Genomic DNA, 24,150 nt, shown 5'->3' with positions numbered 1-24,150 from the left:
AAAAGTTTCAGTTGTTGCTTCGCCTTCACGATGTTCTTCCACCGAAATACGAAACTCGAAGCGATGGGTTTCTCTGAAGGACTTCCTGAACGAAATCAAGAATGGAGGAGAGATGAGGTAGAAACTTTTGGGTTGTTCACGGAGAAGAGGGGGAGGGAGGGAGAAATTTTGGGGGGTATTCACGAAGAGATGGGGGAGGAATGGGGAAGAAGATGAGGGAGAAAGGGAGAGGCGACAAGGAACCCTAAATTTTACTTTTTTATATATATATATATAATTTTTTTTAATTTAATATAAGGTTTGGTTCGGTTCGGGTTGAATCAGTCAAATAATTTTTCAAACCGCGAACCGAACCAACCCAAACTGAAAAATTTCTAACCCAACCTAAACCGATTTGGGTTGTGTTGTTCGAGTTGTCGGTTTTTTTGAACACCCTTAATTTTACTCAATAAATTTTAATAATTGTCAAAGCTAGCATACCAACAGGTTGTGTATTCGATCCCTCACCCCACTTGTTTTATAAAAAAAATAATAATAAAAGTAATTTAATAATTATAAAATTATATTTCAATAATTGGTTAAATAATGTTTTAAAATATCCTTATAAAAAATTTAGAAAATAAAATAACTAACGAAAACAAATATTCAATAATTGAAATAGCATTAAACATATTAGCTGTATAGATAATAGATAGTAATTAAAATATTTTCTAAAAAAAACATAGTAATTAAAACTAAATAATTGATTGGGGTCCATAGTTAATTAAAGATATTTTTTTTTAGTAAAACATGTGAGAGTGAAGATTTGAACTTATGATTATTTGGTCAAAAAGAGGTGTCTTAACCACTTAAACTATGTTCGATTTGACAGTTAATTAAAGATAATTAATATTTATTAATACGTCCAAAAAATAAATAACATTCATGAAATAAGATTAAATATGCAACTAACTATGTTCCACCTTTACCAAATAATTGAATAATTATGGGTGGATTTGTATTTTCACCCTACTTATTAAATAACGGTAACATGTATATATCTACATATGTATGTGTTATAAATTTATACAGTAAACTTTTACATTTGTATCTAATAAATTATTAAAATTTTGAAAATATCTAATAAATCTCTAAACTTTTAAATTTATGTTTAGTTGGTCCTAAACTTTAAAAAAATGTACAATAAATTTAATTTTACATATTTTTGTAAAGCTTATTACTTCAATGTTGATTAACCAAATTTATAAACTATAATTATTAAGTATGAACTTAGTTTAATAATATTTGACATATCTTTCTGATCCGGTAATGAGTTTCAATACCCAAATTGATTGTACTAAACAAAAAATTATAAACTATAATTCAAAAAAGATATTTGGATAACTACTATTAGATTTGGATAATTACCATAGTATCCATGACATAATTCTTGAAAAGCTATTGCGTAAGGTTAAAATTGTAATTTAACCATCCACTCCTTCAAGACTCGAAAGTTCTAATCCGCATAGAATTGAATTACCAAGGTTCTGGTGTTTGTGTGTGGTCCGGAAGCAATAAATAGAAGCTTTTCCATGGCGGATTGGGATTCTTCTTCCCTCCATAACTCCAACCTTCTATCCACTACCAACCAGATAAAACCCCACCTACCAACCTCTCTTCAACTTCGAAATCCCCTCTCCATTCTCCAACCACTTCCAACAATCTTCTTCAACCAGAATCTCCCAACATCTTACTTTCTCTGCTATGGGGCGCCGGAGCGACAACAATGCCTCCGCCGTGCCGTGGGGCGCTCTCCTCGCCGTGATCTTCCTCGCGCTCGCTTTCTACTGTGGGACCGATCCATTCAAGCACAGTGCGATCGCGGAGTTCCCCGACTTTCAGACCTACTATGTCGAATTGCCCCCCTGGTCTCAGGTGCCGACCGAGAGAGACAGCGAGAACTTGTTGCAGAAGTCGACGATCATGTTTAAGGACCAGGTCCAGGGCCCCGAGAGCGTGGCATTCGATCCTCTTGGGCGCGGCCCCTACACTGGTGTAGCCGATGGTAGAATACTGTTTTGGAATGGCGATTCTTGGACTGATTTTGCTTATACTTCGTCTAATAGGTAATGTTCTTCACCTTCTTCTTCTTCTTTCGCCGAATTTGTCTGCGTTAATCGTGGCGAGTTGAGTAGTTCTCTTTTGTAAATTGCCAATGGATAAGGATAGAAGAAAATCTGATGGTGCAGGCATGATTAAAGTGCTATATGTTCAATTCTAAATCAAAGGCTGATGGTGGCTTAGGGTCGAAGAATTTTTTGTCTCTTTGTCTTTCTTTTTAGTAAGTAGAATAGATAGAAAATATTTCACTCTCTCGCTCTAATTTATTCAAATTTCCTCTCGGCTTTTTACCTTTTTTTTTTAACAGCTTCTTACATACTGATTACTATATATCCCTTTGCGCAAGTGGAGCGGAAGGGCGCTTGAGAAAGGGCTGGCATAGATATTAGTGCTAGAGTGTTTAAAATAAACAGAAACAAGAAAATTGAAAAACTAATGTAGGAGGATTTGGAGCTAAAGAGACAAAACACAAATGTCAAATGTTCGTTTAATATTATTTTTTTTGGGAAAAGGAAACCCAAACTGAACCCAGTTTTCAATTTTCTTATTCGTCTTTAAAATACCAGCCTATACCAACTGTTACGTGGGGGAGAATGTTATATAGATCCACTAATTTTTTAAGTAAAATTAGGAAAACATACTCATTCGACGTATATTTTTTTTATGACGGGGAGTCGGAACTTTGCTCCTTTATACCCAAGGGTACCTGCGTCCGCCCCAAGATCTAGACCCGTGAGACATCAAGAGTTTTTTGGTATTAAACTCACCGGAAGATTTGAACTTGAGATCTTTAAGCCAGTTATGACCAATCGACCCTAAGGTCTTGCCAACTGGATTGTTCCTCAGGGCTACTTATTCGATGTATATTTTTATGAAGAAATCAATAAGACGGGGAGTGGTTTGGTTGAATACTAGTGTTCTGATCCCCCAGGTTTGGCTTCAGTTGGTTTGTTGTTGAACTAATTGATTATATTTATTTTAGTATGTATACCACAAATTCTTGAAAACTCATGACTATAGGCAGACTTTGGAATGGGGCAACCCAAGGATTGGTTAGATCTGTCCTCGTACCAGAATATGTTTGAAGCATTGTCTGATTTTGATGTTTCTTAATTACGTATTCATTGTTTTTAGATACTGCTGATACATGTTAATTATTTATGTCCATGTGGTTTCAGGTCAGAAATATGTGATCCAAAACCATCAATTTTAAGTTATATGAAGAACGAACACATATGTGGCCGTCCGTTGGGTCTCCGGTTTGACAAGAAAACAGGCGATTTATATATCGCGGATGCATACTTCGGGCTGATGAAGGTCGGACCTGAAGGCGGTCTGGCAACATCACTTTCAACTGAAGCAGAAGGTGTGCCGTTCAAGTTTACCAATGATCTAGACCTTGATGACGAAGGGAATGTGTACTTCACGGATAGCAGCACAATGTACCACAGAAGGTAAATCCTAAGCCATGATGATTTTCTCTTTTTTAATTACCGAAATATGACATGCATTTATAATAAGCAGACTTCGTAATTACTCTGGTTATTTTCATGTGGTCACCATTGCATGCATAGAGGAGCGGTTTATGATAATCAGAAGCAAAAGGAACAGTGAAACTTGTTTTTAGAAGCATACAATGGAGCAAGGGAACAGCAAATATTTTACTCTATTCTTATGAACTGAAATGTCAATTTATTCTAACAATCGGAAATTTAACTTAAAACAGTGAAGAAATTTCTTAGTCGCATAGCTATTAACTAGACTGATTCTGAGTTGTTTTGCCTTGGATTGTTGCTTGTCTCTCAACTTGAACAGAAGAAACCTTCCAAGAGTTGTATAATAAAACTTATCTTTCTTATGCAGGAACTTCTTGCAAGTAGTTTTTTCTGCTGAAAGCACTGGGAGAGTTTTGAAATATAATGCTGCTACGAGAGAAACCACCGTTCTTGTGCGGAACGTTTACTTTCCGAATGGTGTGTCTCTAAGCAAGGACGGTTCGTTCTTCGTTTTCTGCGAAGGGCCCAAAGGAAGGTGAAACTCTTTATAATTCCAAATGTCTCTTAAGTTTTTAATTCAAGAGCTATTACTTCAGTGCTACTCATAGCTCTTAGTCCATGCATTTGAGTTTAGAAGATGGAAAGAACACCAACGGTTTACAAAAGTTTCCTACAAACATAATCTCTTTATTTCAACTCATTTACTACTTTAGCATCCAAATCATATTCACTCATCAAACTCATTTTGATTATCGATCTAGATTACGCAAGTATTGGTTGAAGGGCGAGAAAGCAGGAACAACAGAACTCTTCGCCATTCTTCCTGGATTTCCTGATAACGTCAGAACAAATGACAAGGGTGAATTTTGGGTGGCAATCCATTGTCGGCGTTCTACGCTTGCCAGTCTGCAAGCTCGGTATCCGAAACTGAGGAAATTTATGCTCAAGCTTCCAATATCAGCAAAAATTCAGTTCCTTCTTCACATTGGCGGTTGGCCTCATGGAGTGCTTGTCAAGTACAGTCCAGAGGGGAAGCTTTTGCAGATATTAGAAGATAGCCAGGGGAAGGTTGTGAAAGCAGCAAGTGAGGTTGAGGAAAAAGATGGAAAATTATGGATTGGGAGTGTTCTAATGTCTTTTGTTGCAGTCTATAACTTGCATTAAGTTTGGAAGAATTAGTTAGCTATTTATAAGTTCCTGTGAACTTGCTGTTCCTTTTTTTTCCTTTTCTTTTATTACCCTTCTTTGTTAAGTTCTTATTTCCTTTTTCTTAAGGTTAGTATCACTGAGATTATTGGTTAATTGTGGATTCTTTATGATTATAATTACTATTATCTTTAAATTAGAGATAATCTTACACGTTCTATCCTCTATTGTCAACACCAATTTATACTTATTTAATGGAAAAGATTTTCCAATAATAGATTAAAAGAAGAAAGAGTATTACAAATGCTACTAAACATGATTAAGAGACTTTGTAAATTTCCTCATCGTAGGTAAGAAAATGATAAATATGCTTCAAGTTCTCTAAAATGTATTATTTCTAGTACTTGTTTGGTTTAGTGGTCAAACCGAACCCAAACGGGAAGAGTGGATCGTAATGTGAATCGCCAACGTTCATGGGAAGTTGATCGACAGTCTTGAACCATGTACGAGCGAGCTTACCGGTGAATCCATAGTCACCAAACAGAAGGTCAGCTACTCCTTGGCCTTCTGTTCCTGGAAGCCAAGCAGCCACAAGGGCATTGGCAACTCCAACATAAGGCTGCATCACAACAGGACGACCCGAGACGACAACAACGACACAGTTGACGTTGCTGCACACATTCCTTATGGTGCTTGGGCCAGGCTCGGAGATGGAGAGATTTGTGCTGTCACCGAACATTTCAGCATATGGAGGCTCACCCACGATGACGATGGCATACGAGAACTGGTTAGACTTGACAAAGCTTGCATCTGGATTCTCGTTGTACACGACCTGAGTTGTAGGATCGACCGTGTTTTTTACAGCATTGAGGATTGTGGTACCTGTTTACAAATTTACAGAGTATGAGAAACTGCAAAACTATTAGGCAATCACCTTTCTCACACATACATAGAGCAGTGAGAAAATTCTCTGCTTTCTTGGCTTCTTCTTTCTACAGAAATAACAATGAAACTTACCAACAGTGAGATCGTTCCCGCTCTGACCCTGCCAAGTGATCGTCCAGCCCCCGCATTGATAGCCCAAGTTGTCAGCGTGAGTCCCTGCAACTAATATCTTGGCAGCTTTTTTAGGAAGAGGAAGCAACGGCTTATCGGCTGAGGGACCGTTCTTCAACAGCACAAGCGATTTTCTTACAGCTTCCCTTGCCAGTTCTCTATGTTCCTGTAGAAGGCCAACATTTTAATTTCAGTCACCAAAGCCAAAACTTCAGCAAATCATTTTCCAAATAACTGCCATCAACAATGAAGTGGCAAACCTTGCTTCCGAGTTGGTTGGCTAGGCTGTTGTCTGCCAACGGATTCTCAAAGAGACCCATAAGAAATTTAACTCTCAATATCCTTTTAACAGCATCGTCGATCCTGCTCACTGGAATGATATTGTTCTTCACCTGGCGAGTGAGTTCATCGATGAACTCTGCGTAGTTTTCTGGAACCATGATCTGCATCACATACAAAATGAAAAATTGTAACCGTTCTTAAAGACATTAGGAACATAAATCATATGAATCAGATTGATGCAGATTGTACTTAAGAATGTGTGATGGCTGCGTTACATGTTCCAAATCAAAGCTGAAATTTGACTTACCATGTCAATTCCAGCGCCAACTCCAGCTTCAACTGAATAAGAATAATTAGCATGTGGAGGAGAGGTGATTCTGTCAATCCCTTGCCAATCTGATATGACAAAACCCTACAAAAACAGGCCAACCAACAAAAGAACATCATTCTGAGCTTGTGCGGTCCTCCCACCATTTATTTTTTAGTATACCAATATAAGAATCTCATTTGGATTATGTAATTTTTTTCAATACCTTAAACTTGAGCTTGTTTTTGAGGTACCCGGTGACAAGGTCACGATTGGCGTGCATTCTCCTTCCATTCCAGCTCGAGTAAGAAACCATTACTGTCGCGACTCCCTTGATTATCGAGTTATAATATGCAGGCATGTGAATGCTAAGCAATCCATTATAGTCGATAATAGTGTTGTTCTCATCAATGCCCCTGTTCGTGCCACCATCTCCTACGAAGTGCTTAGCGCAGGCCGCAACTTTTTGTCTAGGTGGAATCAGTTGAAAATATGTTAATGCAATAAATCAAATATATATATATATATCCATTTGAATCACTAGATTTTGGCAGACTCTTTCAGGCCAGTCAAACCAAGAGCTAGCATTTGAAAAGAAAACTAAACTATACATGAATAAAACATACAGAAGAGTAAACAATTATTCAACAGGAAAGTTTCTCTAAATGGAAGTTGTGAGTGAGGAGATAAGGTGGGACCCACTTGGTGGCCGAGCGTCAAAAGCGATAGACTGACACCAAAAGAGTGAGATGGAAGATCGATCCCTCCTCTCAACTACTTTTATTTTAGAACAATACTTGGATGCTTACCGATCAATACTCATCTTATGCTATCTACTGACAAAAATTTGACAGCTTTGAAAAATACAAATATATCTCCTTTTTTTATCCCTCCTATTTATCAAAAGTTCAATGATTGTCAGCAAAATATGGATGTTGAATGGTATGCACCGGAACATTTTCCTTTGATTAACTTTTATTTTAGTCTGAAAAAAGATTACGGTTCCAAGAGCTTCTACTAGCACATAAACAAACATCATCTGCAAACCCTCTTCTTTCCACTATCATAATAACATTTTGTAAAAAAAAAATAAATAAATATTATCCTTCATTTTTCTGTCTTCTTTCAGAAGAGTGAGCAAGTAGAGTAGCATGGGATAAAGTGGGAAAGAAAAAGGACAATATTCAACACATTTGAGCAGGAGTTTTCCCATATTATAGATCAGCACTGATGCATCAACCTACCAAGTAAGGAAATTTAGTTTCAACTTCCAAATATGCCTACGAGATCTGGATTTTGTTTAATAATCATTAACACGGATGGTTCCGAAACCTCCCATCTGATAAGACTGAAGAATGCCAAAAAGAGGGTGGGGATGGTCAAATGCAGTATTCACGTCATGTGAGACAGCTAGAGTAAGCAGGAGGGGGGAATAGAATTCAACCAGCTTCTAGTTCTCACTAGAGAGAGATCCATATGTAATCAGTAAGAAGGGACTGCTGAATGAAGAACACAACTTTTTTCTTCTACCATTTATTAACAATGATATTATGGAGGACCACATGATCCACATATAGATATTTTATCAATCGCAATTCAACACCATTAAAAGCTCTGTTGTTGGTGACAGAGAGAGAGAGTTAAGAATGTCTTAAAGGCTCTGTTGTGGGGGAAGAGAGAGAGTTAAGAATGTATTAAAAGCTCTGTTGTTGGAGAGAGAGAGTGTGTGTATTGATAAAAAGAAGACAGAAATTGGTTACATTTCGGGCCTCAACTTTTGAGCATAGATTTTAAAAAAATTCAAACACAAAGCTGTTTAAATTATTAGCATTATTGCTTGTAAGCATGTGGGGGAAATGATAATTAACCCAAGCACACTCATTAAAGTACTGTACAAAGCATATTTGCTGGTAAGCAGGTGAGGGAAATGATATTAAACTGTCTACTCATCAAACCAAAGACAGAAAATATAGACACTATATCTGCGCTTTTTATTAAGACAATACAAGCAGTTCCTGCCCACCCTTAAATTTTAAATTTTTGACACGTAGGAAAGAGGAAAGTTGGGAGATATTTTTTTCCCTCTTTTTTGAAAAAGAAATTAACAGTAAAATATTTATTAGTGGCAGCAGAAATTTTCCTACCACCCATTCAGGAGGGTATTATTCTTAACACCTATCTTTTACTCTTTTACTGGCTATCATTAAAGTTACGACAGATGAGAGAGAGAAATGCATAAAATAAATATTTTTTCTATTTTTTAAAAAATGAAGAGTTATGAAATTCTTAGTGATGGTTAGGAACATGATAGGTAATGATTAAGTATTTCTCAAAAGGAAATAGAAACTCTAAAATTAAAAAAAGTAAAGAAGCATATTACGTTACAAATTTATTCCTGTTAAACAAAAAGACAACCAAAGTAAAGTTAAAAAGTTATGCAAAGGGATCTTACTTTCCCGCAACAAAAGGAATTCCTTTTCGTGAATTAGAAGGAATTTCTCCTTGCAGTCCAGGTATAATCTCAGTCATTTGCTGAACAATCTTATGATCTTCACTATAGCTCTCGTAGCATCGACCCCATCTAGGATCTCTGCATACCTGCACAACCCACCAAAACCACAAGGAAAATTCTGTAACTAAGCACATTTTGGCGAACAAATTGTGAGAATATTTCGTGTTTCTTCTAGAAGGAAACAATTCAACACGTTGGGTTACCGCGATACATGGAGCAAAAACATAAGGAATTCCGGTTGCCCTGACTTCAAGTGCCGTGGCATCTCCGATCCTCCTAAGAAGTGCCGGATCCCTGATGTGAAAAGTAAGCTCATAAGCAAACCAGATTGCCCCACTAACAAAATTCTGGCTATAAGTTCAGATCTAAGAAACATGTTCAAGGATTTTTCTTAGTGAACTGGCTCATTAATTCAGAAACCATCAGATCATCCTTCCTAAATCTTCATCTTCCATTAGTATAATACAAGTTTATCAAATCATATACACACAAAAGACTGAGGAAATGCTGTGCTTCTAGATTACATTACTTACCTAGTAACTCCGAGACCAACATTATGAGGAAAGATAGTAGCATTGTACACATTATTGTGACCATGGACAGCATCAATCCCATAAATCATGGGGATCCCCAGACGAGTGGCTAGAGACCCCTTTTGGATCTCATTCACCATATTAACCCAAGCTTCTGCCGTCGCCTTCTCCGCCGGTACACTGCCTCCACCGCTCAGTACACTCCCTGTCCACAAACCCACCATCACTCTAGCTTCCAATTTCCATAATCAAACAAAGTATAATACATACATCCATGACAACTGACAAGAAGATCCCTACTGAAAAGTAGACCTTAAAGGAGGAAGAAGAGCACACTTTCCCCCTCTTAGTTCTTAGATTTAAAAAGTTATATAAAATGGTTAATATTTGAAACTTCTCTCTCTAATTTGTAGAATGTACACTAAAAGTTCTGGCTCGGCACTTGCCTTAAACACGCACAATCTAGTTTAATAAAATTGGGGCATCAATTTTTAGAGAGGTGAATGATATAATACCGATGAAGTAGTTCTTCATGACATCAGGGGTTGCAACTTTCCGTTCAATCTGAACCATCTGGCCAATTTTCTCTTCCAAAGTCATGCGACCCATAAGATCTTTGATTCTAGCACCCAATGGCTGTTTAGGGTCTTCGTATTTCAGGTAAGTTGCATCTGTAACCACGGCCAGACAGCATAGCAGCAGCCAAAAACCCACCATGGGTTTCAAGAACCCCATCATTTTGTCCTCGGCTTGCTAATCACTGCACTATCTGATCATAAAATAAAACAGAGTATTATTGAGAAATAAACAATGGAAAAAAACACACACACACAATACTGAATGGCGCCACAGTGCATTTGAGGAAGAAGCGAAATGAGGGAAAAAGAAGAGAAGATGAACAAAGGGAAAGAAAATGATTCTTACAGAGGAAAGCAAAATTGGGATGTTGCTGAAGTGAGTGCAGCTGTGAATGGGAAAAAGCAGCAGTGGGAAATGGGAATCCACGGACACGAAGACGGAGAACGTGGGGATTTTTATACTAAATCTTTAGTAATTTTTTTTATTCATCTTCTCTTATCCATGATTCAAATTTCAAAGAACTGCAGAGCAGTGCTTTTTAGTTTTCAATTTACAGTACTCCAAAATCTGAAAATTGAAATTCAAATACAGAAACAGAATCATCAACGTTCTATTTCAAAAAAATAAAAATTAAAAAAATCATCAACTTTCAAATATATATATATATATATATATATATATATTTTAAAGAGTACTAATCAAGGCTCATGATTTTAGAATGAATATTACTGTTTGTTTACTAACTACCACAAAAAATTGAGCAGTTACTTTTTTTTTTCTTCTTGGAAAGAAATAAAAAAAATAATTAATTTCCCATTCACGGTAGGAAAGAATTTTCCTTTCTCGGCAGTTGAATGAAGGCAATAAATTTTCGCATTTAAAAACTTTTAATTACATCGTCAAATCTGTAATATAAAAAGGAAAATTTACGCCGTCAAATTTTGAATTTTAATCAACATATTTTATGTGTGTCTATTGAGTACGTTGGAAGTATTAAAACCTCAAAAAAGAAAGAAATAGATACTAAATAGATCGATTTATGTATTTTAAACAATTTGGTGGTTCATTTGGCATGACGTAACAGAACAAATAATAGATTGGAGTAGATAGTTAAACAAAATAGAATGATATGACTGCTGAAATCAATATATTATTTTGGATAAATATAAGATTAGAGAAATTAATAATTAGAAAGCAAACGAGAACAAAAATGAGAATCCTTCAGCTCAAAGAAAACAAAACAAAAATGAGAAATCGTTTCAAGAAAACAAAAATGAGAACGTAACGTAAGGATTGCATTGGGGATTGGGGATTGGTGAGAGAGCTAAAAAAGGGAGCGTGTGAACAAAAAATCTGGCACGCATAAACACAACAAACGACACTGCAAACTCAATTAACAAATCAAACCTCTGCACGTGTAGAAACAAACCTACATTACCGACCGTTGGAATTAAATAATTATTATATATAATATACTGATATATTTATTAATGTGTTCAAATTCATTGAATACCTCAATCCACCATAGCTTTGTGAATAATAAATATAGATAATGAATTTTGGTTATTTATGAACTGATAATTATTAGAAATGTTTTTCGATATGGCCAAGGGATTCAAATATGGTAGCCGTTAGGAGACAAGCCGCGTGGCCGACAAGCTGTGTGTATAGACTAAAGTACTGTCCTTTTCCATTGGGAAGCCCATTTTTTTACAGTATGGTATGCTTGGTAGCCTACTTTGATAATGTTTATTTATTTATCTTTTTTTTTTTTTTTTGAAGCTTTGATAAAGCATTGGGATAATGTCCATCTTCATTTCACGTTTTTACTAGTCTAAAGTATTTTCATGCTCTTATTAGTTTAAATTTTACTTTAGTCTATGATTTACATTTCATCTTGATACAATTGATGTTTGATATTTTTAGAAACTAAAGTCCCACCATGTGAATCTCTCAAGTTCTTGTCTTTCATTTATTAAATTGGTGATATTTTAATTTTAAGAAATTATAAATACTTTAAATGAATTTCCAAGTTAGATAATGATATCGAGAAAATTGATCTACTAACTCCAAAAATTGAGAAAAAATAACCAATTTGAGCACCATTCAAGTAATAAGAAATAGGTATATAAGAGATTTTTTTTTTTATTTTTTTTACAACATGTGAGGTGAGAGTTTTAACATGACTTCGTAGTGAAATAGGTGTCTTAACCACTTGAGCTATGATCGGTGGCCTGTACTAAAATAATGTACGTCACTGGGTCATTCTATGTTAGCCTCATTTAAACAATTATCTTAAATATACATCCATATTCAAAACGCTTATGTAATTAGGTGGAGAGCTGTCACTATCCAAATGCAGAGGGGAAAAAAAAACCTCTTTGAATAAGACTCCATCAACTAGTTAGAACACATTATGAGGGGTGGAGTCGGATCCATTCCCCTAATTTGTAATGTAATTTCTAAAAAACGAAAAATAAAATTAAATAAAAAGATAGATGTGAACTTTTCATTCTTGAGAGTTCCATATCTACATTAAACCTTAGTAGAAATGCGGTTCATATAACCTATCGGCAAAAGAGAATGCCATATGAACTAAAAGAAAATATTTAATACATCAAAATCAATCCTTTTCCAAAAGGGAAAAAATTGGGCAAACAAAGGCAAATCAGAACTTCCCTCATTTCCCTCCTTCTGAGGGGCCTGCCTCTAGCCCATTTTCAGAACACTGTACCACAAGGATCTTAGGTCACCACCGTGCCCTTCAACATTTCCAACTCCAAACTTAGCCAAACCTCCAAATATTTGGAGATAGGAGAATTCAAATCACTCAAAATACCCCCTTTGACCAACCCTTTAGAGTGGCAGACCAGCCCTTTGCTGTGTTTACAATTTCCATGAGTTCCTATACTTTCTTTGCTTGCTGTTGAAAGATAGAGCTTGTTAAATTTCCTGTTATGTGGATCCAAGAAGCATACTTTTGTCACATAATTACTTCTTCGAATATGTGAGGTATGGATCTTGAGCAATCGTCAAAACGTCGGGTCTCTCCACTTGGTTATATGTCAAACAACGCCGTACAAAATCCTGCATAACATTAACATAAAAACCATTGTTTGACCGCTATAAATATCGACATTATAACAAAGGAATAAATATGAAGGATGGCCAAGGGATACCACGAATGTTTGTTTTTTAGCACAAAAATATATTATGTGTTGAAGGGAATCAAGCAAATGCAGACTAGACTACGGCTCACCTTTGCCTCGTTTGAGACAGCTGGTCGAGTAGGAAAATCGACCTTACGAGCCTTTATAATTGTGTCTTCGCGAAGTATTCTTTCTTGAGTCTGATCATGCCCAAATGGACGTCTGCCAAAGAGCATTTGATATAGCAGTACACCCGCTGACCAGACATCAACCTGTAATCAGAAGGTGGTTAGTCACGGAAGACTTTGTTTTATATATAAGAAACAAGCACTTCCCATTAAGATATTGTAAAGTACAAGAGGATCCGGGAGCAATATGAATGCTGGGAAATTGTAATGGGAGATAAATAACTTTGCCTTATTTGCCAATATAATATGGAAATTTTGTTGGATGGTGATAGACATGCAGGGTTGAAATATGTTGATGGGTATTTTCAAAAACTGTATTATATTTGTAAATCTTTTTAGTTCGTGCTATGGGTAAAACTGCCCTAGGCTCTCGCTCTCCAATTGTCTGTAGAACAGAACAAGTGTAATTACATAAGGATTTTGACTTGTTATAGCCCAAGTCTTCTGTATATGTTTTTTGGTTTCGTTCAGGATAACTCAAATTTTGACACATGTCCAACTTTATAGGAATAAGAAAAGCACAACAATATAATAACTAAACAAGAATGTGGCAGAAAAATAGATTATATAACAACCAACCTTGGATGATATTAAAGGTGTCCTGCTGAGCTCAAAGCATTCTGGAGGTAAATACCTACAAATTCCAAAAGAAAGTACTGACTGACACAATGTGCAGGGTAGGTCTAGATATGCCTTGAAGCGTTAAGAGGAAGCTTGTACAAACGATATAAGAGATTTAAAAACCAAAAGAAAACCATTAGTTCCATAAAATGTAATACTTCCTTAAAAGTCTCAGCATATTCAATACTATGAGCAGGACAATAAATGATAAAAAATGTCACAAGCCAAAGAATATGCACCAAAGTTTGACATTTACCAATATGTTCCAGCACCCTGCGATGTAAGTTCCATACCCTGTGATCCAACATCATCCTCAACTATTTTACTGAGACCAAAATCTGTCACTTTTGCAACACCTAGTTGATCAAATAGAACGTTACCAGGTTTTAGGTCATAATGGATAATTTTTTGTGCCCTTTTGTTTAAGTAAACAAGGCCATGGAATATCTGCACTATAATTATCCTGGCTTCTTTCTCAGGCAATACTGGTGTTGACTTGAGAACAGCATCAAGATCCTTCCCTGAACAAAAAAAATTGGATAGATAATGCAAGATGAAGAGCAAAAATTATGTTTTCTTCATAGGAAGATAAAAAGGATAAATAGAATGTACAACAAAATCATAATCAATTATATTTATTTACGTCCAAAGCACAATATTTGAACTGGCTTCCTCTCACAAAATGAAAAGCACTTCAGGATAATAAAACGGTAAAATAGAGATAATACCGCTACAATATTCTAGGACAGTACAGAACGTATTATGATCAATCTCGAAAATGTCCCAGAGCCGGACAATGTGATTATGCACCAATGTTTTGTGGATATTGTACTCCCTAATTGCATGCCTTATATAACTCTGCTTCTTCTCTTCACTCCACTGAGCATTCAACCCATGCAGCTTACATGCGACATATCTATGCTCTACCAAGTCATAAGCCTGCTGGAAATTTCTTACTTCAAAATCACTGCAAAAAGGTATATCTTTACAGTTGCCAAATATAGGCAAAGACGGTCTTGTTTTTTGTTCAGCACTTAAGCGGCTAAGCCTCAGGAAAAATTTCAGAGAGAATGTCAATAAATAATGATATAGCACAAAATTCTGACCTTGTAAACCTCGCTGAATCCTCCTTTCCCAAGAAGGTTTAAAAGGGTGTATCTGTGATTTAGAATCTGAAAATTGTTGAAACGGGAACCATCCTCATCTCGTATCCGCTTCATTTCCCGTATAAGCCTTCCTTTATCAAGTTCATAGCGGTCCCTTTCACGTAGAATAGTTTCCTCTTCCTATGCAGAGTTCATAAATTTATGATAAAATAGACGTCATATATGCAAATTCGATATTTAAAATTAGAATGTTTTAACGATCAAAGGAAAATCAAGACATGACAAAGGAACTAACACGCTTGATGCTTGCCAGACGGGATTTGTAGATCTCATCCTGAATGAAACTGTCCTCTTCTTGAGCTCCTGGTTCAGCATCGGCCCCATCACCTTTGTCTTTAAAAATAGAAACCATGGTCACTTATAGACAGCTGAAATTAAGAACTTTCAGTACAGAAAGGATATTCATATCTTAAATTTCAAAAAACCTTGTAGCAAGATAGCATTTCCTATGCTTGATGTCAGAATTCAGGAGGACAAGGCAGTGAGGGAGAAAGAGGTGTCTTAAGTTTAAAAAGAAAATGTACCATTTAAAACTCAAGCATGTTCAGACCAGCCATTGAACTTTTGATGCAATGCACGTATAGAATAAATAAGATCCAGAGTTTTCTTGGCGCAAACATTATTGAATAGTATTTTCCTTTAAGTATGAAAAATAAAAATAAACTTTGAAGGAACTAACCCGACTGTCTTTTCTTCAAGGACTTGCGCTGTCGTTCAATGGCCTCCTTGGTTTCTAGTAATTGTTTCTGAAAAGTGGGAAGATTATTTGCAATGAACAAATGAACTTAATGTACAACTTATGAGAATAATTCCATGTTGAGAAAACTAAAACGAAAATACATGAGCTAGTATGTGAAAATACAATTCATAATTATTGACCAGATAGTAGAAAAATAATATTCACCAAATTTTGTGGCTATAATATAATAATCCTATTTTCTTTGCTCATGAGAATATTTTATTCACAAGAAAGATGAAAAGAACTATGGTATAGCTGCATCATAATTTGCTCACAATAAAAGAATGAGAACCTACAAGGTTATTCGATTACAAACTCAAAACTTCATTGATTATAATTATAACAAAAAGTATAAAAATAACGTACAAGATGAGCATTTAAATCTTTCAATGCTTGTCCATCCTCCCATGTTTCAGATATGACTGTTCCAGCTCTGACATACATACAAGAATGCAATCAGTTGTTTCCTTAAATAAAATTAAAAAGGAATGTGATTGCAAGAAGCCAAGATTTGACTGATAAATCCAAATAAAAAGCATACAATTGTTTTCATTTATGACCGGGCTAAGATCTTACGACCCCAACAAGTAGTCATACTTCTCACGAATACTTGAGAGTTTACTGGAAATAATGTTTAAAACCAGTTTCTAATGCAGAAAACTTATTTGGCATGTTCATTTTTGTAAACAAAGAAAAAACAGAAACAGTATTTTTCATATTGACCTGCACTTTTTCATACTCTTTAAGTTAAATATTTATATATAACAAAATTTCATTGACAAGATGAAATAAACAAAAGAAGGGCAAGAGGACATCCAAGCTAGAATCATAAGAAATCCTTACAGTAGCAAAAAGACCATTTAAACTATATCTAGAAAAGGGTAAAGAAAAAGTAAACCGGCAGGAGAATAGTGCTTCTTTCATAACCTCTTATCGTTTAAAGCAAATTATGGCAGGAGAATCCAGTTTTGATACGATAAATAGGCTGGAGAAGCCCCCCTAGCCCATGATTTCTCAGAACTTAATTTTCAGAATGTTATTCAACATTTGACAAGTTTCAACGAAAAAATTCAAAACAAGAAATGCAGAACTAAATGAAGACTACTTATCCCTGCCCCGTTTTAGTGCAACAGAACCTAAGGATGAGAATATTCCGTGTTTGCTTTAACAAGAGAACATTTTCTTTTTGAAACCAGATTCAGAAAGGTCACAAATCTCGTCTACTAGCATGGCCTGTTCAGAGGGCAGGGATTGGAACTCTATGGATAAAGCAGGGCGAAGAAGAGAGGATTTAAATCCTTATTTGGTGCAACCGTCTCTTCTTTTGCTCACATATTACATTGTCCCTAATTGATCAAGGGTAGAATATGACGTAACAGTGCTATATGACAATTTGATTATGAAAAAACTAACCTGATTACACCCACATTGCCGAGTCTCAAGGAGTCTTGACGGACTTTCATCCTTGCTTCCTGTCTCTCAGCTTTTGAAACAGATATCAGCAAATCAGATAGTACTTTTGTTCTCTGTAATTTGAATAAAACCCACAACAAAAGGATAAAATAGTTAATGACAAAACAATATATCAGTGAGGAATAAGAAAATTCTTGACAACGGCATTTTAAGTCAACCACACTTTAACAAGGAAGGTTTGAATGAAAGCATATTTTATTTACCTCTTCATAAATATCCAAAAGAGAAACAATATGAACATTATTGGTAACATTAGCAAGAAGCAATCAGCTAGGTTTCTTTCATGGTATATAACCTCCTTATGGAGTAAACAAACCTTGGTGGTCAGGTCAGCAAATGGCAACCATAAAGTAATTTAAGGTTGTAGGCCAAACATAAATTGGGTAAGAAAGGCAAGCAGTGAGAGTGGGGTGGGATGCAGCAACTAGTGGTAGAGATCATAGAGTGGTTAATGGTAGCTAAATACAAAATCACCCAGTGTTTTCGAGGTGCACCCGGACGCTCGCCTCAGGTGAGAAGCGAGGTGTTTTCGCCCAGGTGCGCCTCGCAAGGTGCCCAGGCGAGCGCCTTCAATCGCACGCTCGCCTTTGGGCGCCTTGGCGTGCCTGTCGCCTGAGGCAAGGTGATCGCCTTCAAGGGGCGATCTGCCTTTTTTTATGTGTTTTTTTTTTTTGTAAAACACCCTCCCCTACGCGATCCAAGCCCTATCTCTGCGTCCCCTCCCTCTCGACATTCACCTTCACGGGCTTCAAGCCTTCGCCACCATCAATCTCCGCCGTTGCTTGTCTTTATTTGGAACTAAACTTATAGAATTTGGTTGTTTTATGTATCTGGTTGACATTTACTATTTTGGTATTAATTTTTTTAAAGTAACTTATGCACTATATATATAATTTTTACTTATTTATTAAGGTGCGCCTCACTTCAATCAGGCGTCGCCTTTGTATCGCCTCTCGCTTCAAGGCGATCAAAGGGCTTGTCGCCTTGCGCCTCGAAAACACTGAAATCACCTTCCAAAAACATGTTTGGCCAAATATAGTTCAGGGACTTCTAGTTTCTAAAAAAGCCCCAGGAAGGGTATAGTAGCACCTAGATGGAATACTCTGGCTAATGATTTTTTTAGTTAGTATTCTTCTTAGATCTATTTTTTTAGTTAAAAATAGGTTGTTTTGGCCCTTTTTTTCTGGTGTTTTCTCTCATATACCCTTTTTGTCTCTTATCCAAAAAAAAAAAAAAGATGAAGGCCAATTAGAGAGCATTATTGTAGTCTCTGTAGACTTTCAACTTTTGGATACCTTAGCTTCCTAAACCAGATTTTATACATGGTTAAATTTTTATAAATTTCTTATTGCGCAAAAATGAATTAATTCCTTGAGAAAAGCTAACCTTAGGCTTCATCTGCTGTTCGTAATCTTTGATCTCCTTCAACTCCTGCATAAATCATGATCAAAGAGAGGAGATAATATTATTAAGAGACAGAAGGAAGAAATAGAATTTCAAAAATGTCTTGCAAAGGAACAAACTTCCTATAGAAAAGCATTTTAGAATCGTCCATGTAAAAGACAATTTAGAATACCAATATATGCGTGTACGAAGTCCATGGAAAATGTACTCTCTGCAAATAGGTTTTTGACTATCTTGGGCATGATCCATGTACCTTTTCAAATTCATGGTAAAGATTTTGATATTCAGAGGACTCCTGACGTGATTTTCGCAGGTCTTCCTCCAATGAAGCAACTTTTGCCCGTAAAGAGACTAACTCTTCCTATTTAATACAAACAAGAAATATAAATTTGGAGATGTCAAAAACTTGTGGCACCAAGGCAAGATATTTCACATAATAAAAAGAAAATCATTCAACAAACCATAAATACTATTCAATAAAAACAAAACAACAGTGCCTAAGTCAACAAATTGTAACTTGAGACAGCACATTTCATCTTATTTCCAAACGTTCTGAATCACCCAGTTAAATAGGCATATACATATATTTTTTTTGGGCACTCGTTTAGATGCAGACCTCATAGGAGAATCCTAAGTAGGCATATATTCTTGTCCAAAAAATACATTTATGTAGGCCTATCCGTATTAGAAAAAACATACCTCCATAGGAGATTGATTATCTATCCGAAGCTGCTCTTTGGACATCCCATCCTGTAAAACCGTAGATTGGTTATTAATCAACCAATATTTTTTTCTTGAAAGAAAACAATACTTTAAAGTCAGTCAATAGGTTTTACCTCATAGAAATAAGGAAATTACAAAAGATATATATGAAAGAGAATTTTGAGACCATCCTTCAACCAAATGAATAACTTTGACCAAATGGTAAATTCACTATAAAGAATTAAATAACGCTATATTGTTCAATGGAAGCATAGACAACAACATTACAGAATTGACTCATTAAATTGAAACGGGTCATGTCAAGCCTTACCTTAAGGTATAAATTGTCTTGTTGACCATTTGTAGGTGGAATTGTTGAGAGAGAAATTTGTGATTTCATCTGATCATTAGCTCTTGACCCACGACCTCTACCTGAGAGGGATTGTCCCCTTCCTCTACCTTGTTTTTTCCTATTTACATCCAAACACTTTTTGGTCTCCATCACTTCCACCATGTTTTGCTTTCCATCATCCACTGCCTGAAATGCCTTTAAAGTGTTATTACTACTATTATTTAAAAAACTGAATTCCCAAGAGAAACAAAACATCTCAATAAAAAGTGTCAAAAAACAACTTTTAGGTCGATAAACTCGGGAAATCCGAAAAAGAGGGAGAAAAAAAATTAAGGAACAAAAAGAGAAGGCAAACCACAGTCAGTTAAGTGCGAAGACAACAAGGTTTAATGCAGTTATTGAAATATAAAATATTTATGTCGGAGTTTTGCTCCCCTATAACCAAGGGCACATGTGCCTGCCTCAAGGTCCAGTCCCGAGACACATCAAGGGCTTTTGGTATTAAGCTCACTAGAAGGTTCGAACTTGAGACCTCTAAGTCAGCATGGCCAATGAACCCCAAGCCCTTGCCAACCGGGCTCCCCCTTGGGGTCTTTTATGATGAATTAATATTGTATTGTGAAATTAGAGTTTAGGCATTGTCAAAAATTTAAACAATAATAATAGTTATTCCAAATTATTACCAATATAATAGTTACTACCTCAACACGTTCAGGAAGGGTTGAGTCATTGGCTTCTTGAAGTTTCTGCCGCTTCTGAGTGTTGGCTTGGATTAGGAATTCGTCCCCAGTCTAACATACAATATATAAATACAGTGTTATCAAATTCAGAATAGACCATTTTCCAGAGCTCAATTTTCCATGGAAACGATGCAGTACAGTATAAAAACAAGAAGAATCTTTAAAAATGAAAATTGGAACTTTCAAACAATTGATTTAAACACTTACCATTAATTTAACTCACATAATGCAAATAAAATGAAATGAAGAATATTGTTCTTTTGTGTAGTGGCTTCCATTAACTTTACAGTTTGCTATTCTTATTCATAGTAAACTCCTTCATAATAAGTTTCTTGAGAGAATTGATAGAGATATATTTACTTCAGACCCACTAACAGTGCTGAACTCCTAAGTAGTCCTAAGTATGTAATGCATGTGTTCAATTAAGTCAACAACTACATATCCATCCCACCTAAATTGTCGACATTCTTAAAATTATTACTACATTGCAAGCTAAGATATATAGAAGATGAGCCCTCAAATGGTGGATTTACTTCTGAACTTGCATGTATAGATATATATAAATGAACCTTCCCAGAGGGTGGGTATACTGGTCAACTCATATAGTAGAAACTGCAGCTCCCATTTTCTCTAATAAGTAACTTCTAAATACTATCATTACTCCTTATTGATTGATGCAAGAAACTAACCTCACAAATACAGAGGGAAAAAACATAGGTAAAGAGACTATGGTATGTTTAAGTCTAATAGAAATCATCAGTTAGCATATGTTAATTAGAAATGTTTTAAGCATTCAATGCAATCTAAATGGCAAGCACTTAAGAGGTTTGAGGACAGTAGACATTGGATTTTAAGTCTTTGTACTTGTAGTGTACACCTGACTCTTTGTATACAAAAATTTGCAAAGTACTCCGTATTCGATAAACCAAAGAAAATAATTAGTAGATATAGAACGTCAATAAGGACGTTCAAATTATTTTTTTCTTATGAAAGGACGTTCAAGTTCATAGGCCGGCAAAATGCATCACCATAATACTCCTAAGACTAAAACGAATCTCTCTTAACGCCAATATTTCAATAATAGAGTATCACAAAAAAAAAAAAAAAAAACAAACAAACAAACAAAAACAAAAACAAAGATCATGCACGCAAAAGTAATACAATTAACGCATATCGTCATTCTATTTGTGGGTTTGTGCATTCTCAATTCTCACGCCGAACTCCAGTCAAATCCCAAAAGGCAAAATTAGAATGGCAGGGCGTTCAATCAGTAACAATTTCAACATCCAACATCCAACTATAACTCAATTCTCAAGATACAGAAATGAAGCGGGATGAATACAAGTTGCACATAGAATGTTAAATGAACTTACGCCGTCATCAGAATCACTCGAAGTGGCAGGCTCGATCAAATTCTCAGAGGCGACGAATTTCACAGCAGAAGAGACAGATGTCCTGGTCAACTGCAGCTGAGCAGGCTGCTGAGTGGACGAGGTCTTACCAACCATACGAGCTTCGAGCTTGGCCATTTTGGTGGGCAGAGACTGATCCGATTGGTTGGAAGAATTGGAGGAGAAATGAAGCAGCATATCGTCCGACATTGCACAAGCAGCAATGCACAACAAAAATATGAAGAAAAAACGGCGTATTCAAAATCATTCAAGAAAACATTCAATTACATCAGTTCCCTAATTGACTCAATTCGAATTTGAGCTAAACCCTACTGTAATGCAGGGTTCCATTGCGTGCAAATACAGTTTCTGAGCACCCTTTAGTAACGGAAGCACAGCCTTACAACCATAATCAGGCTGTACTCCAAAAAAGAAAAAGCTATAGCAGAACTGGGTGTAGATAGAAACTGCAGCAATCAATCAAATATATCGAAAAGAAGTTGAAAGAGTTGTCCCAGTACAAAAAAACAACCGAGTAAGATCAAAATTGAGACAGAAAAAGGGAAGTGGAAATTAGGGTTTTCCCAATTAAGGTAGAAACCAATGAAGAAAAGGGAATTGAGGAGATGGGATAATTGGGATGAGAAGAATAAGATCAGCAAAGCCAAGCCTAAGGTGTTGCTGCTAACTTGAATGCTTATGAACTAATAGAATCAGTATGATTTCAAGACCATGGAAGAAAAAACTGTGAAGAGAGAGAGAGAAATTGGGGTTGTGAACTTGTGAGGGAAATGAAAATTTAACCTTTAAGAGCTCATCTTTGCAAATTGCAATGCTTGTGGAAAAGAGATTTAACATCTGCCTTGGAATGGAAGATCACTAATCAAAAAAACCCTAATAGGAAAATGAGAAGCCTTTATGAGAGTAAAAAGAAAAAAAGAGAGCATTTAACCAAAATGAACAATTTCTTGAAAAGGTTATATTGTAGAAAGCAGTCCTCAGGTGGCCTAACAATTGACCTCTTCAAACAAATTTCCACACACAAAAAAGTGAAGCAAATTAAACAAACAACCACTCTAAATTGCCTTCCACCCAAACTTAAATCAAATGTAATTCTAAGAAAAAAAAAATCTCTTTTCAATAGAAACTAAACTCATTAAAGCATATATCTTAGATTCGAATTCTGACCACTACTTATTTAACTCGAAATATAAGATGTCGCATTTCAGGGGGAACCAGCTAGTTTTGGATTCGAGTGGCATTTTACCCCTAACCACAACTCATCTGTTGATTCTTCAACATCATTCGGTTCGAACCTCCACTTAGTTTCACCCAAGCTTCATCCTGGTCATGGATAGATCACCCAGGTTCGGGTCCATAAACAGTGACAATTGCCTCATGATTCTTACTAAAATAAAACATAATATTATAACAAAAGTTATATTAGATAAAAAAAAAATAATTTACATATTTATATTACTTTACCCGTTTTTAGTAACAATTTACTTCTAAAACAATAAATTATTGTTTTATCTTATTAGTTATTAATATAGAGAGATTAATTAGGGACACATGTAATTTCTTTCTTCTTCTTTTTTTGTCAAAATAGTCCGCTAATTAAAATATATATCACGAATCTATAGATCGAAAGTTTAAGTTTTCATCCATGTGTTATTCAACCTAAAAAATAAAATAATAGATTTAGAAGTAAATGAATATTTACTCGAACCTCATTAACATTCATTCTAATGTAGTCATTTTTAGTGGAATATTGTGCCATTAGCTTAAACATAAAAATTACTAAATGTGAAATATCCTACATTATTTTTATAGGGAACTTAACTATTTATAATTAGCTCGTAGTCGAATATTATTATCATTTTTTTATACAACAATTTACAGGGTGAAAATTCGAACTCACGACCTTTGATCTAAGATAATTCAATAATTCAATAAGTACTGTATAATAATTTAATCAATATACTATTCAATTAAATACTCACATTTATTGATTTATCATGTGTTATTGTAATAGATCACCCCTTCTTTAATCCTTATAAATTCTTATACTTTCGATTTTAATTCATTTTAATTCCTGTATTTTCAAAACGTCCATTTTGATTTTTGTAATTTCGAAACATCCATCTTAGTCAAAATACTTTTAAAATGTGATTATTTTGGTACCTTCATTTTCACATTTATCTCATTTTCTTC

At 35.5% G+C, this 24,150-nt stretch overlaps 3 protein-coding genes across 6 annotated transcripts; 1 reads left to right on the top strand and 2 right to left on the bottom strand.

Annotated features, from left to right (window-relative positions):
• The first annotated feature begins 1,527 nt into the window (after positions 1–1,527).
• On the top strand, positions 1,528–4,962 carry SSL3 (strictosidine synthase-like 3). The gene is made up of 4 exons (XM_022279430.2): positions 1,528–2,105; positions 3,279–3,554; positions 3,964–4,131; positions 4,358–4,962. The coding sequence occupies exons 1-4, from the start codon at positions 1,744–1,746 to the stop codon at positions 4,758–4,760; spliced, it is 1,209 nt and encodes a 402-aa protein (XP_022135122.1). The 5' UTR covers positions 1,528–1,743; the 3' UTR covers positions 4,761–4,962.
• Positions 4,963–4,967: 5 nt separating this feature from the next.
• Positions 4,968–10,568, bottom strand: LOC111007174 (uncharacterized). 2 transcript variants are annotated; one of them, XM_022279426.2, is made up of 10 exons: positions 10,357–10,568; positions 9,948–10,201; positions 9,433–9,637; positions 9,103–9,193; positions 8,840–8,985; positions 6,614–6,857; positions 6,388–6,492; positions 6,059–6,241; positions 5,760–5,964; positions 4,968–5,624 (listed from the first exon to the last, which is right to left on the bottom strand). In XM_022279426.2, the coding sequence occupies exons 2-10, from the start codon at positions 10,168–10,170 to the stop codon at positions 5,140–5,142; spliced, it is 1,887 nt and encodes a 628-aa protein (XP_022135118.1). In that variant the 5' UTR covers positions 10,171–10,201; positions 10,357–10,568; the 3' UTR covers positions 4,968–5,139. The 2 variants fall into 2 exon arrangements, with proteins under 2 accessions (XP_022135118.1, XP_022135119.1); XM_022279427.2 differs by having other exon boundaries at positions 9,948–10,197.
• A 1,925-nt stretch (positions 10,569–12,493) lies between these two features.
• Positions 12,494–22,876, bottom strand: TSL (Protein kinase superfamily protein). 3 transcript variants are annotated; one of them, XM_022279183.2, is made up of 16 exons: positions 21,919–22,870; positions 20,507–20,596; positions 19,785–19,991; positions 19,451–19,501; positions 19,005–19,112; positions 18,734–18,778; positions 17,288–17,400; positions 16,241–16,307; positions 15,815–15,881; positions 15,371–15,468; positions 15,076–15,255; positions 14,698–14,911; positions 14,226–14,490; positions 13,928–13,982; positions 13,271–13,432; positions 12,494–13,098 (listed from the first exon to the last, which is right to left on the bottom strand). In XM_022279183.2, exons 1-16 carry the CDS (start codon positions 22,144–22,146, stop codon positions 13,003–13,005), a joined length of 2,046 nt encoding a protein of 681 aa, XP_022134875.1. In that variant the 5' UTR covers positions 22,147–22,870; the 3' UTR covers positions 12,494–13,002. The 3 variants fall into 3 exon arrangements, with proteins under 3 accessions (XP_022134875.1, XP_022134876.1, XP_022134877.1); XM_022279184.2 differs by having other exon boundaries at positions 14,698–14,908; positions 21,919–22,869; XM_022279185.2 differs by lacking the exon at positions 12,494–13,098 and having other exon boundaries at positions 13,293–13,432; positions 14,226–14,263; positions 14,350–14,490; positions 21,919–22,876.
• Between the last annotated feature and the right edge of the window lie 1,274 nt (positions 22,877–24,150).

The sequence above is a fragment of the Momordica charantia genome (genome assembly GCF_013281855.1).
Source record: "Momordica charantia cultivar OHB3-1 chromosome 6 unlocalized genomic scaffold, Mcharantia_2.0 BLBB01000006.1, whole genome shotgun sequence".
Taxonomy (NCBI): domain Eukaryota; kingdom Viridiplantae; phylum Streptophyta; class Magnoliopsida; order Cucurbitales; family Cucurbitaceae; genus Momordica; species Momordica charantia.
Note: the sequence above shows the minus strand (reverse complement) of the source record. Positions and strands in the feature narration are given on the sequence as shown.

Bases quoted from the DNA above. Each gene is read 5' to 3' on its own strand.
- SSL3 (XM_022279430.2), top strand. From the start codon at position 1,744: ATGGGGCGCCGGAGCGACAACAATGCCTCCGCCGTGCCGTGGGGCGCT. The intron at 2,106-3,278 runs GTAATGTTCTTC...ATGTGGTTTCAG, and splicing joins GCTTATACTTCGTCTAATAG to GTCAGAAATATGTGATCCAA. The intron at 4,132-4,357 runs GTGAAACTCTTT...TTATCGATCTAG, and splicing joins TGCGAAGGGCCCAAAGGAAG to ATTACGCAAGTATTGGTTGA.
- TSL (XM_022279183.2), bottom strand. From the start codon at position 22,146: ATGTCGGACGATATGCTGCTTCATTTCTCCTCCAATTCTTCCAACCAA. The intron at 18,779-19,004 runs GTACATGGATCA...TGATTTATGCAG, and splicing joins TTTACCATGAATTTGAAAAG to GAGTTGAAGGAGATCAAAGA. The intron at 14,912-15,075 runs GTCAGAATTTTG...AGAAATTTCCAG, and splicing joins GATTCAGCGAGGTTTACAAG to CAGGCTTATGACTTGGTAGA.
- LOC111007174 (XM_022279426.2), bottom strand. From the start codon at position 10,170: ATGATGGGGTTCTTGAAACCCATGGTGGGTTTTTGGCTGCTGCTATGC. The intron at 6,493-6,613 runs GTATTGAAAAAA...CTGTTTTTGTAG, and splicing joins AAAACAAGCTCAAGTTTAAG to GGTTTTGTCATATCAGATTG. The intron at 6,242-6,387 runs GTAAGTCAAATT...TATGTGATGCAG, and splicing joins TTGGCGCTGGAATTGACATG to ATCATGGTTCCAGAAAACTA.